The 16,930-nt window shown below is 39.3% G+C and overlaps 1 protein-coding gene across 1 annotated transcript; it reads left to right on the top strand.

Annotated features, from left to right (window-relative positions):
* The first annotated feature begins 8,409 nt into the window (after positions 1-8,409).
* LOC143685881 (keratin-associated protein 2-3-like) lies at positions 8,410-8,811 on the top strand. The gene has a single exon (XM_077163023.1). It carries the CDS (start codon positions 8,410-8,412, stop codon positions 8,809-8,811), a length of 402 nt encoding a protein of 133 aa, XP_077019138.1.
* Positions 8,812-16,930: the final 8,119 nt, after the last annotated feature.

Here is a 16,930-nt window from a genome sequence, read left to right on the forward strand (position 1 = left end):
AATTTAATGGAATGGAAGCTATCATTCCCGATAGCTACATATGTTATAAGTTGCCTCAACATAAATCTAATAAGATATGAAAGATTTATGAAGAATATATCAGAGTTATTTCAGAAAATTTATTTAAAAATGGAGAGTTAACATCATTTATTATTAGGAAGATTTAATATTATAAATATGGTAATTCTTCCTAGTTGAATCAATAAATTCAGCACAATTCTGATTAAAATCTAAGTGAGTTTTTTTTTCGTGGAACATGGTAAATGGTTTCTAAAATACATATATAGAAGATAAATAAGTCCAAGTTTAGCCAAAAGAATGCTGAAAAAAAGTAAGTAGAGGGGATTTTCCCTACCAGACATTCAAACCTATTACAAAACTACAATATTTGAGGCAGAGTATTAATGCACAAATTGTTTCAGTGGAATATATTAAAGAGCTTACAAACAGAAACCAAGCTTATATGGAAACTTAAAGTCTGTGAAAGGAAACATTAAAAATCAATGGGAAAAGATAGAAAATTAAATATATAGCATTGGGTCAATTGGAATTCAATATGAAAAAGTCATTCCCCAATATTTTACAATATTCAAAAATAAATTCCAAATGGATCAACTACCTAGACGTTAACTAAAAATTTTAAATCTGTTTTAAGATATTTAAAGGTATAACTTTCTTATCACAGTGTAGGAAGGGTAACTTAAGATGCAAGAAGAATATTTTAAGGAAAAAGTTGATAAATTTGATTTCAACAAAATTAAAAAGGTATAAAATACCCTGTGATTAGGAAGGAGACTTTTTGAGGTATAAAAAACAAATAAATTATTATTATCCAAAATATATTAAAAATTCCTAAAATTCAATGAGAAAAAAAAAAGTAAATAGGCAAAGCGTATAAAGAAAATTTACAAAAGAAGGTAACAAAATGTCCAAAAAGCTTGTGAAAATGTATTTGACCTCACAAGTAAACAGGAATATTCAAATTCAAATGATAATAAAATAGATTCTGCCCTTGTACACTGGCAAAAACATAAAAGGTTGACAAAACCAAATGTTGGCAAAGAGAAGAAGAAAAACACATCTCTCACTTACTGATGCTATGTATTATACTGGTACCTTCTGGAGTGCAGTTTGGCAGTATCTGGGAAAATATAAAATGTGATGTAGTTCATTCAAAGTACCATTTTATCTATATTCTAAAGGTTTTTATATATAGCATTTTCACTATTATGAAATTTACCAGTTTTATATTATGATTTTTCAACTAATGATTATTTAGAAATTCATTTTCAAATTCCCAAACATACTTTTACAGTACACTTAAAGTATGGCATATCTATTTATACAATAGAATAATATAAAGCAGGGAGAGCAGATGAAATAGAAGCAAAATCATGAACATGGATGAAGCTCACATATAATATTGAACAGAAAACAACAAGAATATTTATAGAATGATGCCGTTTATAGAGTTTTTAAACATATAAAACATCCCTATGCATGGCTTGGGGGAACATACACATATAGTAAAAGCCTAAAAAAATGTATAGGAATGATAATTCAGGACAGTGTACTTCGAGTAGAGAGAAAAGAAGAGAGGAATATCAATGAGGAAAGAAACACACTTGTTTCAACTGTGCATTTGATAATATTTTCTTTCTCAAGATAAGAACATGTATGCTTATCAGTATTTATGCCATTTATATGCTTTAAATATTTCATAACATTATTTTTAAAGGAGATATTACACTGATCAGTAGAGAATTTATCTTAGAGCAGGAATATGAACAGAGAGTCAACTGAGAGAGAAGTTAGGAAGCAGAGAAATCTGGTGGATTTGGGGGGTAGCAGCGGAGATGGAAAGAAGTGGAACACTTTATAAGATAGTTCACTGGTGTTAAAAATATAACTTGACGATGAAGCATTTGGATGGAAAGAAATTATTCAGAGTCTTAGTTCCTAGGCTTGAGGAACTAGGTGGTTGTCAGTGCCATTTACTGAGAAAGGGAAAACTGAAGGAATCACAGGTGTTTTGGAAACACAAAACAAAACAAAACAATAGCTCTATTGGCTTGAGCTGTCTACTGGATATCTAAGAGAAGAATTTCAGTAAGTAGCTGGATAAACAACTCTGGCTCCTGTATGAAGCCATACATATGATTTCTTTAATGTTCAACTCTCTCTCACACACATGTACACCAAAAATGTATACATTAATCTATTTTGCCAATGTATATGAGGTTTAGCTGGTTTGTCCTTCTACCACCCTACCAAATCAACTGACTTGCGTTTCCACCTTAGTCAGAGCTCCTCCTGGTTATTGGCCCAGCTTCCTGTAGGACACAGGTGTGAGCTGAACATCTCTTCCTGAGGAATGGTGGTCTTGTAGCCAACATGGCATCAAGAATCCTAAACCTAGAACTGTGGTTCTCAACTCTAGATGCTCATGGGCTCACTTGCCTGGGCTTGACTAGAGAACATTTGAAGCTGAATTTCTTGGGCACAAAGCCTAGGCATGAGAAATATTTTAAGTTGTCCAGAGAGCTCGAATACGCATTCAGCCTGGAGAACCAATGATTTACATATAGTTTAGAAACAGCAGCTCAATACAGGGTCTTCTTACACAATTCCCTTACATTTGCAAATATACCAAATAAGGTGTTGATACTGATAATCATGTTAGAGCAAAACCTGATCCCACCTATATATCAAATCAAACTACTCTTCATTCCACCACAAATGCAGCTGGCCAAACCAATTAGGCCATTTCATTTTTCCCATCATCATTTTCCCACTCCAATCTCCATCATCAACATCCTTGGACCCCAGGCTAAGTCTTCACTAATAGAAACTCACATTCTTCTCTCCAGTCTAGGTGGCCAAAATTTCATGTCTGAATTTAGCCTGGCTTCTGCACCAAACTTTCTAGTTCTCCCCCAAAACCCATTATTACAGGATTTTATTTACATTGCCTTGCCCCAGCTCACCTAAAAAAAACAATGCCCATTTATTTGTCCTAATTTGCTTAGAATCTACCATTTTACAAGCTTCTATCTTTCTAGAATGAAGTACTGAATTGAAAATTCAACATAGAAAATTGAAACCTACCCAGCAAGCAAGCATTGTAAGGATTTCTCAAGTCCTGATTTAGAACTTGAACTGCCACAGCTTTCAATACTGCCTGTGATGTTTCATGTGTCAACTTGACCAGGTGACTGGTCAAGTAAGCACTGGCCCATCTTTTGCTGTGAGGACATTTCACTGGTATATCCTTCTGGGCTTTTTCATATGCTGGTAGCTTTGTTTTAAGACTGCAAAGGTAAAGCTTCAAGAGGCTTTGGTTCTGGAACTCACACAATACCACCTCCACCATGTTTTATTGGTCAAAGATAGTTGCACCAGGTGCAAGAGGTGGCGAAGTAGACTCCACCTCTTAACAGAAGGACTACAAAATAGTGCTGGTCAGTGTAGGACTAAGGCAGAACAGGGAAGTGGTGCTAAGCTACTGATATCAGTCACTGAGCTTTGTCTTGTACTTATTGGAATAAGTAGAAGCATTTATTCATGAAGATGAGTCAGGTCCTCACCTCTATGAGTTATAATCAGCAAATTTGGGCTACTATTTTTGATAGTGATGGGATTTCAAGTCACAACAACTCTTCGTATTTAAGAGAAGAGAAGTGCAGAGAACGAAAACTCCTAAACTGCAGTGCAACTCCACATGAACACCTGACACCAGCTGCTCAGAGGTTGTGAGAACTTCCTGTTGATCCCTTAGAACAAAGTGACCTATATGACACCACACACCTGAGGATTTCATATGGTGAACAAAGCAAAACCATGAAAGATAAAAGTAAAAATGTCAAGAGGCACAAGGTGCCATCACTTCTTTCATCAACAAACTAAGATCACTAAAATTTTCTAGGATAAACTGAAAAAGGTTCAAAAGTTAAAGGGACTGATGTGATTGGCTTGGCTTTAAAAGACAGAGAACCCAGAACACAGCTTTAATTTAGGAGGCAGTACTGCAATTGGAAAGATTCTCCAATCACCTTCTGCCAAAGTCAGAGAGCAGAGATGCCTGCTCAGAACCCAGTAAGTTAGCAGATATTTGCTAATGGGACAATTACTCTCCAATGGCCCCCCAAAAAGGGATATCCCTAAGGAATGTCCAAACCAAGGCTTTGAGAGCCACCATTTTCACTATCATCCAGATGAACCTCATGGTTTCTAGTGGTAGGCAATCACAAGGATAAGGGGTGGAGGAAATCATGTTTGTCCCCATAGTAGTAAACAAACTAACAAGAGTAGAAAGACCTGATTTTCAGACATAACTGAGACCAATAATTGGTCAGTAAATTTTTTAAAAATTAGGATGTTTCCATGCCCAAGAACTATGAAGTTCCTATAGGAAAAAAATAAAACCATTCCTGTAGAACATGAATTCATGAAAATAATGAAAAATTTTACATGAAGAAACAGAACACGTTTGGTTCTGCCTTTTGATGGTTTTCAGCTTGCTCCTGCTGGGAGCCCCCATGGGTTTCTGTGGATTGAAAAAATGAATATCACAGCTCATGATTCCTACACCACATAAAAGTCTAAAACTGAACTCTAAACCCACTTAAATTGTGAGCTTTCAGTTCTGGATATGGAATTATTTTCCTTCTATCAATATGCCCCTCAAAACAAGATTCCCTGGGCTCCTCTTTGTCAGTGGGCTGAAAATGTCCACTTCTTTTGTCTCAGGACAAAGCTGAGACAAACAAAAAGCTGAGTCTCAGCTTTTCATGGGCCCAAAGTAATGTCTTTTGGCCTGTAAGGGCATTAAAATTCCAGGTAACTGAGCTGTACTCTGAAGAAGCGACAGCATCAGATCACAGGCTGGACAATCGGGCCATGAGTTCCGCATCATTTTGGCACCTTAGGACTTCAATTTTCTTTTTTTTTTTTTTAAGCTTAGAAATGTATGACTTTTAAAAAGTTGTACCCAGAATTCCGATATGTTTGCAGACAGAGGGGGAATTCATCTTAACTTACAATCTACGTTGCTGAAATCCCTTAATTATATTTTTTCCCAAATTTTACCGGGTATTGGAATAATTTTTCTTATATTTGTCAATGAACTATAACTTCTACTGAAATGCTTGATTGAATCAATAACCACTTTCATAACATTGGTGTTATTCCCAGAAATGTGCATTTCTTATAGAGAAATCAGGTCGTGCCTGTTTAAATCAATAGCATTTCTTGATCAGAAAGAGAGGTAGGAAGGGGAGCAGAAGTTACTCACATGAATTAGTGAAACTCAGTAAATAAAATTGAATCTGGATTTCAATGATCCAAAATTATTCAAAAAATTTTAAGTCTTTGTCCACGCATCACAGCTAAGATTATTAACATAATTGATTTGCCACTCTGGTAGATTAAAACATTCTTTGTTAATACCCTCACCCACCTGGTGACTCTGGGCTTCATCATGTGACTTGCATTGCCCAGCTGGATGCTAGAGGACATGCCCTAATCAAAGACTTGGAATGTGTTCGCATAGACAGGATTGCTCCCTTGCAACACTGCCATAAGAAAAAGAGTCATCAGCTAAAATACGTGATACCATGTAATAATACCCAAATATTACATGGGGCATACTTATACCAAAAACTTACTTGTGGCTTACCTGAAATTCGAATTTAACTGGGTGACATGTATTTTTTATTTTCTAAATCTGGCAACCCAATTTCAGAGGGAAATCTCAAAGCAACCAATGGCCAGAAGCCAGTTCCAGACTTACTCAGCCAAATCCCAACTGATCCATAGATATGTGACCAAAAAACTTGTTGTTATATATGAATGAGAGTTTGTGGTTGCTTGTTATGCAGCAATAGCTGAATGACTCAACCATGGAAATAATGAGAAATTAGCTTAATACTCCAATCATTACACAAAGATAAGCAGATACTTTTCTATAAAGGAAAGAAAAATGGAGAGGGGGGTGTCCAAATGTTTGTGTGAGGGTTGGTTTTATTTTAAATTTTAATAAACTCTCTGGAGGGCACAGGTTAATAAATCTCTAAGTTTATGGATAAAATTAAGCCCTTGTGCATAATACAAAGTGAACCTATTCACGCTCAACTGAAGGAAAATCCCATGAGGTTTTGTAAGCATATTTGTTAAAAATGCAGGTTTAAAGATCAGGCATGTTTGTTGAATCCAGACACTCGTATATAAGAGGTGTGTGAACTGAAGCACATTATATAACCTCTCTTAGCTTCAGATTCCTCATCTATAAAATGAGGATAATAACATCTACTTAAATTGGTTATTATGGTGACTAACCAGGTAAGATAGGTAAAGTACCTACTACAATCGCTGGAACATACTAAATGCTTAGTAAATGGTAACATTTTCTTACATGGTGAACAGTAAAGTGACAACTAATGCCTACCACCAACAAATAGGACAATCCACTTAGGAGGATCCACTATAAATTTTTCTTTAGAGGAAAACGGTTGAAAGCTTCCAGTAAGAGCCTAGTTAGGAAAGAAACTAGGATGCCTTGGAAAGCGATGATAGAAAGCATCAGTTCAGATGATTGCTTAGACTAAAATTGACAACAAGAAAGTGGGCCATGAATAAAAACATATTCCTGTACATATTTGTACTTGAAAACAAATCATAAACTATTATCTTACAGCAATCATAATATGACTTTCCTAGAATATTGCATGTACTTCTAGCCATATCTCAGGAAGGATTTATTTTGTAAAGTAAAAATCAAATCAAATTGTCAAGGAGCCCAGAGGGAACCTTGACATGAGGAGTGAGAATGAATTTGACACAATTTACATCTGTAAAACCTCCTGTGTTATCTCCAAAGCAAATGATACCAATTCCCCATGACAGCAACTGCTGAAGAGGATAAATGACATTTAAAAAGCATCTGAGTGGTGCTTTCTGAGTTCTCTGCCATTCATTTTTCATTTGGTGCTGATGGAAAATAAGCAGGATTGAGAGGAGACGGTTCTCTCTCTCTCTCTCTCTCTCTCTCTCTCTCTCTCTCTCTCTCTCTCTCTCTCTCTCTCTCTCTCTCTCTCTCTCTCTCTCTCTCTCTCCCCCCTAATCCAAAAGTGTAGAACTACTTCAAAAAGTAAGAGATAAATCTATGAAACTCATCATAAACAGTTTATAGGATGAAGGAACAAATAAATAACAATAAAGGAATTAGACAAGTGCATATCTCACAGTGCCACAATGGAAACTAAGCTACACCAAGACCAACACCAGGGAAGAAAGCAGACCCTTCAATAAGGGTCAAGATGACCTGTCACTGACGTAAAAAAAAAGTCTCTCAAGTCTCTCCCATTGTCATTTCGAATGATGCTGCTGAAATTAAAGAAATAACTTGCTACTTGCTTTAAAGACTGAAGACTTTGTTTCCCTTGTATAAAGACCATGGTTTGCTGAGCCAGATAAATGTAAACCTTATAGTAGAGGTTTGCTGGTGACTGAGACCCGGACCCGACACTGTACTCTGTGGCCTCATCGAGTGACCTCAGGGAACCCTCAAGACCCCTCCTCTAAAATGAGGGATGTCTTCTCTCTAGTTCCTCCCAGGATCTACAGCTGCACTAATTAATCTAAATTAAATTATAAGATAAAAATTGCAATGGCTGAGTGGTTTACACTCGGGGTGGAAGTGGATGTTGGCCTGGAATGGCGGGGAGGGCATCCCAGGTGAGTGGGGACTCATGAGCAAGCAGCAAAGACCGGGTCCTATTCAGGCGAGAGTGACGAAACCAGTTTGGCAGGGCTACAGGTTCCTCTGTGGTCTCTCCTTATGTGAAACACCTGCCTTTAAATGAGTCCTGCAAGGAGACACCTGGGAGGCAGACGCCTGTTGGTCTGCCATAGACTGAGGCTGTGAAGCTATTACTGTCTCATACGTGTTTATGAACAAGCTGTCACTGTTTGGTGGTAATTATGAAAGTCTTTGAAGTCGAAGAATAAAATTCTACCTCCAGGGCCAAAGTGCAGAGTGGTTAGATACCATTCCAGATTAGAAAACACATTCTTTTCTTTTTACAGGTTAGGAATATTTCAAAGACAAATTCATTAGAATCCATTCCAATGTCTAAGTTTTGGTGAAAATAAACAACATAAGAAAAGGAAGGAATACTTGTGGAGTATGTGCATATATGCCTATGAGGACAGAGAAAATCAAAACATCATTAGTCAATGCTAAATCCTCACTGATTAGCCAGAAGATTAACAAGGAATGACCTTGTGACTCCGGGGTCATCAGCACCTGACCAGGGTATATAAAGGGTCCAGAGGGGGAGGAAGACATTCACACCTGAGAAAACCCAGCTCCTCTCAACAAACCCACCCGCACCAGCCCCACACTCCACCATGACCGGCTCCTGCTGCGGCTCCACCTGCTGTGCCAACAGCTGTGGGGGCGGCTGCTGCCAGCCCTGCTGCTGCCAGCCCTGCTGCTGCCGCGACCCCTGCTGCTGCCGCCCCGTGTCCTGCCAGACCACCGTGTGCCGCCCCGTGACATGCGTGACGCGCTGCACCCGCCCCATCTGTGAGCCCTGCCGCCGGCCCATCTGTTGCGACGCCTGCTCCCTGCAGGAGGGCTGCTGCCGCCCCATCGCCTGCTGCCCCACATCCTGCACGGCTGTGGTCTGCCGCCCCTGCTGCTGGGCCTCCACCTGCTGCCAGCCCATCTCGGTGCAGTCGCCCTGCTGCCGCCCCCACTGCTGCCAGCCTGCCCCCTGCCGCTCCACCTGCCGGACCTGCTGCTGCTGAGATGCCCGCTGCCCCACGGAACAACACTCTAGAATCTAAGCACCTATTCTGCGTTTTAGTCAAGTTGAAAGAGAAATAGATGTCTTTCATATGGTACCAGTTGTCATTTTTGCCTTTGCCGTCTGCATCCAGGTCTGACACATGAGCAGCTGTTCACCACCAACTTCAGACAAATGCCCTGGTGTCTACATGAGCAGAAGTCATCATCAGTGGTAACCCCACCTTTCAAAGTCCCAGGGCAGACTTCTTAAGTGCATCCTGAACTCCAGATGTTGCTCAAACCCTCCTCTTCATCTTTTGTAATGTGTTGCTCACTTGTTTTCAATAAACTGAATTTTTTCCTGCCATAGCAAACCACCTTGCTACCTGATGTTTATTAGCATACACAGATGAACTGGGTTTTAGAATCTGAACAAGGGACCAAAACTTGAACAAAGCAAAACTTTAGCCCTAGACCTGGAGAAACTGCATACATCCAGTCATTCGGTAAATATGTATCATGAGGCCTTCGAGACCCAGGTATTGCCCAATTAGTGATGACCAGGCCACATCTCTTACACTCAAGTAGCTTATCATCTAATGGGTTAGAAAATTAAGTAAACACAAAATTTGTGAAGATAGATGGAAGGAGGAGCACATACAAAACCAGAAGAGAGAGAAGGGCTGTAAGTAGATCACCACAGCTCATTTCTTCTCATCTTCATACCATGTTCCTAGAACAGTGGTTTTGAGTATGGTCTACAAATCACCCATATCAGGATCTCCTAGAATATCTATCAACAGCGCAAATTCTCAGGCCATGACCCAAACCTACTGAATCAAAATCTCAGGTGGGGGTGGGGACAGGAATACGTGTTTCCATTATTACGTCGAGGTGATTCTCATGTCCAGCAGAATTTCAGAACCACTATCTTGGAGGAAGATTTGGATTCAGTCTCCTTTGGGACTTAACAAATATGGCCCCAAAAGCCTTCCAACTATAATGGACATGGAATATCATGAAGAAGTCAGGGCTTTTCCTTTCTGTCTCTACAGCAAGAATGGAAGGCTTAATAGTCCAATATCAAGCCATAATGAAGAGACTGAAAATTATAAAAAAAAAAAAAAAAAGGGAAATGTAGTAATAAAATTGAAACAGCACCTGCTAAGCTGATCAAAAGGATCAGTGTAAAGGAGAAAAGGCTTTAAATGAAAGCACAGGAAAAAAGCATCTTGGGCTACTATGGGTGGGATAAAATGACAAAAAAAAAAGAGAGTAAAAAAGAAAGACAGATGAGGAACTAAAGAAAAATGGAGAAAGGGAGGCAAGATAATAGGAAGCAGAGGAAAAGTAAGAGATGAAGATGATGGGAAGACAAATGAGGGAAAGAGAGAGGAATCCTGGCATACGTGTTCCGAGCTGGTACAGGTCATCCAGGCTAGTCCTTAGAGTGCTTAATGGGAGGGAAATCTGTGCACTCCTGATCCTTCATGGACTGTCTGTCCTCCGTACACCTCTCCAGCTTCTTGTCTCACCATTCACCACTAAGTTTAACTTCAGGCAAACTTGAATTTCTCACAGTCACCAGCACAGCATACAATGTGTTCTAGTTTGCTAGCTGCCAGGAGATATACCAGAAATGAAATAGCTTCCAAGAAGGAGAATTAAGTTGCAAGTTTACAGATCTAGGCTGTGAAAATGTCCAAATTAAAGCAAGACTATAGAAATGTCCAATCTAAGGCATCCAGGGAAAGATAGCTTGGTTCAAGAAAGCCAATGATATTCAGGGTTCCTGTGATGGTTTGAAAGGATGTATGTCCCCTAGAAAAGCCATGTTTTAATCAAAATCCCATTTCATAAAGGTAGAATAATTCCTTTTCAATATTGTATGTTTGAAACTGTAATCAGATCATCTCCCTGGAGATGTGATTTAATCAAGAGTGGCTGTTAAGCTGGATTAGGTAACGACACATCTCCACCCATTTGGGTGGGTCTTGAGATGTTTCTGGAGTCCTATAAAAGAGTAAACATTTTGGGGAATGGAGGAGATTCAGAGAGAGCAGAGAAGAATGACATTGCCACAAGAAGTAAAGTCCATTAACCAGCGCTTTGGACATGAAGAAGGAAAATGCCTCCCAGGGAGCTTCGTGAAAGGAAGCCAGGAGAGAAAGCTAGCAGATGATGCCATGTTCACCACATGACTTTCCAGATTAGAGAGAAAAACCCTGACCCTGTTCACCATGTGCCTTCTCACTTGAGAGAGTAACACTGAACTTCATTGGCCTTCTTGGACCAAGGCATCTTTCCATGGATGCCTTAGATTGGACATTTCTATAGACTTGCTTTAAATGGGACATTTTCTCAGCCTTAGAACTGTAAACTTGTAATGTATTAAATTCCCCTTTTTAGCTTGGCCCAGACTTGAACTCCCGGGCGGTCCTGGTAGCCGTGACGTCGTATCAGAAGCGTCCCCGGTGACCACGGAAAAGTGGGGGCGTCCTCAGTCGCGAGCGCTTCTTTGTTATTGCTTTTGGCAGATAGCAGTAGCTCTTGAAAGACAGCTTTTTTACCTGGCGGACCTGGTGGGGGAAGCATCTGGAAAGGTTTCACGCAAAATCGTGTGTTTGCATGAGCATTTTTTAGGGATCATGACACTCACCAGAATCTTAGAAGAGACCCAGAGCCAACACAACAAGCAAACTCACCACCCTCCCCCTGTCTGCGTGGGACATGATTCCCAGGGGTGTGAACCTTCCTGGCAACTTAAGACAGAAATCTTAGAATGAGCTGAGACTCAGCATCAAGGGATTGAGAAAAATCCTAGAACAAACTGAGACTCAGCATCAAGGGATTGAGAAAACCTTCTTGACCAAAAGGGGGAAGAGTGAAATGAGACAAAGTGTCAATGACTGAGAGATTCCAAACAGAGTCCAGAGGTTATCCTGGACGTTTTTTTTATGCATTAAGTAGATATCACCTTATTATTCAAGTTGTAATGGAGAGGCTGGAGGAAACTGTCTGAAAATGTAGAGCTGTGTTCCAGTAGCCATGTTTCTTGAAGATGATTGTATAATGATATAGCTTTCACAGTGTGACTGTGTGATTGTGAAAACCTTGTGTCTGATGCTCCTTTTATCTACCTTTTCAACAAACGAGTAGAATGTATGGAATAAAAATAAATAATAGGGGGAACAAATGTTAAAATAAATTTAGTTTGAAATGCTAGTGATCAATGAAAGGGAGGGGTAAGGGGTATGGTATGTATAAATTATTTTTTTTCTTTTTTCATTTTATTGCTTTTTCTGAACAGATGCAAATGTTCCAAGAAATGATTATGATGATGAATATGCAATTATGTGATGATATTGTGAATTACTGATTATATATGTAGAACGGAATGATCAAAATAGGAATGTTTGCATTTGCTTTGTGTTTTTTTGGTATTTAAAAAAATAAAAATAAAATAAATTAAAAAAAAAAAAGAAAAGATGTAGTGGAGAGGCTGGAGGGAAGTGCCTGAAAATGCAGAGCTGTGTTCCAGTAGCCATGTATCTTGAAGATGATTGTATAATGATACAACTTTCATAATGTGACTGTGTGATTGTGAAACCCTTGTGTCTGATGCTCCTTTTATCTACCTTGTCAACAGACGAGTAAAACATATGGAATAAAGATGAATAATGGGGGACAAATGTTAAAATATATTTAATTTGAAATGCTGGTGATCAGTGAGGGGGAGGGGGAAGGGGTATGTTTTGGATGAAATTTTTCCTGTTTTCTTTTTATTTCTTTTTCTGAATAGATGCAAATGTTCCAAGAAATGATCATGATGATGAATATGCAACTATGTGATGATTCTGTGAATTACATATGTAGATTATATATGTAGAACGGAATGATCAAAAGTTACAAATATTTGCGTTTGGGTTTTTTTTGGTATTTTTTTATAAATTAAAATAAATAAATAAATAAAAGAACTCTACCACTGGAAAAAAAAATTCCCCCTTTTAAAAGCCATTCTGTTTCTGGTATATTGCATTTCGGCAGCTAGCAAACTAGAACAGTTCCTCAATCAACTGCAAAGCACATGGCAAACATGGCAATATCTGCTAGTTTTCTATCCAGGTTTCTTGTTCCTGAAGCTCCCCCAGAGGCATATTCCTTCTTATTCTCCAAAGGTCTGTGACTGCGTGGGCTCTGGTGGTTCTCATGGCTTTCTCGTGGCTCTCAAGCTTTTTCCAAAATGCTTCCTCTTTTAAAGGATTCCAGTAAACTAATCAAGATCCACTGGAATGGGTGAAGTCACATCTCCCTCTAATCAAAGGTTAATGCCCACAATTGGGCACGCCACATCTTTGTGGAGATAATCTAATCAAGTTTCCAACCTACAGTGCTGAATAGGGATCAAAAGAAAGGCTGCCTCCACAAGATGGATCAGGATTAAAGGACACACAATTTCATACATCTTTGCTTTTGCTCATGTTCTTTGATTTATCTGGAATCCCAGTCCATCCATCCCTTTCCTCCATCTTCTTCAATTACCAAACTCTGAGTCATTTCCAATATTCAGCTCAGTCTTCTCCAGTGTTTCTATCCTAGTCCCCCATCACACACACACACTCCTAACATGCTCCTGTAGCATCCTGTGCTTACCTCCTTTGCTAGCCCAAAAGGCATTATATTGAAATGGCCACTTTCTTGTCTTCTCTAACTCCACAGAAGGGACCACTGCTTATTTCTTTTGATTCCCAATACTGAGATACTTGATTCTTACTTGTTAAATAAAACTGAATTGGAAGGGTATTCTCTTGATGGAAAGAATCCTAAAAGGTAGATATGGATGTTGTGTTAGTTAGATTCAGTTGTCAACTTGGCCAGGTGAGCATACCTAGTCTTGCTGCTGTGGCCAAAAGCCAACGGTACGTGAACCTCATCTGTTGCCAATTACATCTGCAGTCAGCTAGGAGGCGTGTCTGCTGCAATGAGTGACGTTTGACTTAATTGGCTGGTGCGTAAATGAGAGAGCGCAACGTAGCACAGCCTAAGCAGCTTGGCATTCCTCATCTCAACACCAGCAGCTCAGCCCAGGCCTTTGGAGATGCAGAAAGAGGTCACCCTGGGGAAAGTTGTCGGAACCCAGGGGCCTGGAGAGAAGACCAGCAGAGACCATCTTGTGCCTTCCACGTAAGAAAGAACTTCAGTGAAAAGTTAGCTGCCTTTCCTCTGAAGAATCAACAAAATAAATCCCCTTTTATTAAAAGCCAATCTGTCTCTGGGGTGTTGCATTCCAGCAGCTAGCAAACTAGAACAGATGTATAGCAAAACTTCAGCCTCAGATTAAAGCTGTTTCAGAATGAAGGGGATCTTTAAAAAATTGATTCTATAAATCCATAGGAAAGAGTCCTAGATTATAGGATGTATGAATAAAAGTTGAGCATGAGGAGTAAAGAAGAGCAGGGATAATATGTATATCTAATTAGTCAAACTTTTCCTTTTACCCTGAACCACCCAAGGAAATTAAACAACTCAGAGTTGTAAGAGACCCCAAAAGATTACCTGGTTTTGTTTTCTCTGACTTCAGGAAGATAAATACCTAAACCACACAGGAGACATTCTTTTTTTTTTTTTAATTGCAGAAACAAATTCTACTGGTTCCCTGATCATTTGGACTTTTTCTGTCTTTTTACTTATATATTTTCTCTTTTCAATTAATTATAGCCACATCACCTATCTTCCATATCTGGACAGATTTTATGACAAAACCAGCCTACAAAGAACACCAGACATACATGACTCTCCCCATTATACAGATGAGACACCTGGGGCTCAGAAAGTCAAAGTCATTTACACACCTGCTAAGTGGTGGAGGGAAGCTTTGAATCTTTCTTTATCTCCCCCCATCTTCCTCCTGCCCTTTCCTCCTCAAATTTCCCCTTCCCCACCTCTGACTCTCATGATTCAAGGATATTTTTAAGATCATTTCAGATAATGAATCCTACAGGGAATTAGAATTTTTAGGTTTTCCTAACCCAGTGGTCCCCATACGACTTCCTAATGAAACACAATGCATGGAACTTAGAATGAGGCTATGGCTCGCCATCACAGGAGATCACCACCACTCCATCCTCTCTCTACCCAATCACAGAAACCCCACAACTTTTCACCGTTGTGATTTACTGTTTCCCACTCTGATGACTATGCCCTTACAGAACTTTTGGAATTTTAAAAACATGACCAAAAAAACCCATAAAATAAAGACCAGGACACACCTCTAATCAACAAGTTTGCAATGTAGCACATTAATAATGTCCTTACGCCAGATGAACCACGGGGCATCCCATGAAGGATGAAAAGGGATTAGGGCATTCTGAGTAATGGTGGAGTCTAAGTAAAATATTCAAAGTACTATTTTGCTAGGCTCAAAGCAAAACAGGGCTATGGACAAAAGAACTGGGCTGTGAACTGGTCTTAGGGAACTGTTTCCTTGGAAACTACAAAGTTATGTTAAGTGGGCCTGGGCAACGTGAAAACCTCTTAACTGAAACTGCGCCTGGGTTAGATTTTGAGGCTACTTTTCTGTGTTTAAGTGACGAAGATCCAATAGATCCTGTCTAGGCAAGAGTAGGATGTTCCCTTGTTGCTGATAGGACTTCAAAAAGCAAAGTTTCTGGCATTCTACTATTTCAGAAAATACAATTTCTTGGTACTGGGTCCTTTTTTTAATTAACAAAAGCAATTTTACAGATTTGCAGATGTATTGCTATTCCTAACACTCAGCTCTCCGTAGATGTTTTTCTAAACCAAAGAACGATATGCTAAATCTGAACTCAGGCAAGTTCTTAGTTTATTTCAGCAGCTAGGGAAGCAGCAATGGCTGCTGCTTTTGACTATTTTGAAGTGACTCAGAGTTGGAAAAGATTGGGAGTCACTCACCAGTGTTTCTACTCAGCAGAAGCCCTGCAATATTGTTACAGTTTTGTCTGGTTTGGGGGAAATAATTTTTCCAAATGATCAGACAAATCTGATCCTCCAGAACTGCAATGGACGATCATGGGCCACAAACTCAAATGACTTCAAGGGGTTATAGATGTTTTGTGGAAGTTCTTCAGGTGATGACGGGCAAAGACAGATAGCCCAGCAGCCCAGAATGCAGGAAAGGCTTTGGGGATTAACTCAAAGGTTATGGAGGGGGATAGAGCGAAAAAAAATGAAGGGAGAAGAAGGGCCTGGGATTTCCCTAACTTAGGCTACTATGAGGGAGGGAGAAGATGAGCATATGTGAGACCTGGTCTTGGACATTTACTGTGACCCAGAGGGGAGAAGTAGGGCTTTCCCATGGACACTGGGGTTGGCAGTTTTAAACTATACTGCACAAAAAGCAGAAGTGGCAAGGGATGTCTGTAGAAGCTGAGGGTAGCTCCTATCATCCCAAGTCATATATATGGAGATACATGCCTTGCTAGTTGCAGAAACACCCAGGGCAGGGTCAGCTGGAGTGGGCACTCAAAAGAGGAACTTAAGGTGAGGCAAAATGACGAAGCATCAAGTATAATTTATTTTATACCATTATCCAAAGGACCAATAATATGGAAGACTAAAGAGTGAATTAAAAATGAGCACGCCAAAAACAAAAATGCACCCCAGAGACTAATTTTGTCTAATAATCATCAACAACTCATGGACAACATTTTCTTTAAACTACCTTCCAACTCTCAATTGGTCTTCTACATCCTCATTCTTCTTAGCTCTGGCTAAAGAAGACAAAGCTATCTGACCAGTCATCAGCTCATTTAATTTCACTTGGCTTTTTCATAATTCCTTCATGCCTCATAAGCAATCAAACCCTTAACCAACAAATAAAAGCATTTACTACAGAAAGGTAAGTTATTCCTTTGTAAACAATTTCATTACATTTGAAGAAGTCAATACAGAGTGCTTATGTCATACCTGGAAAGTAAGAACTATCCCAACTTCAATTTTATTTCCAAGACCATATTCAAGGGAAGGGCATTCAAAAAGATACAGATATGAATAAAATCCTCATTTAATTTGACCCCATTATCCCATGAAAAATTCTTAACTGATTTATCGGCTTTTGTCTTGCCTTCCTAAAATATGGAATCACTGTGTGGATAGAAA

The sequence above is a fragment of the Tamandua tetradactyla genome, chromosome 6, assembly GCF_023851605.1.
Source record: "Tamandua tetradactyla isolate mTamTet1 chromosome 6, mTamTet1.pri, whole genome shotgun sequence".
Lineage (NCBI taxonomy): Eukaryota > Metazoa > Chordata > Mammalia > Pilosa > Myrmecophagidae > Tamandua > Tamandua tetradactyla.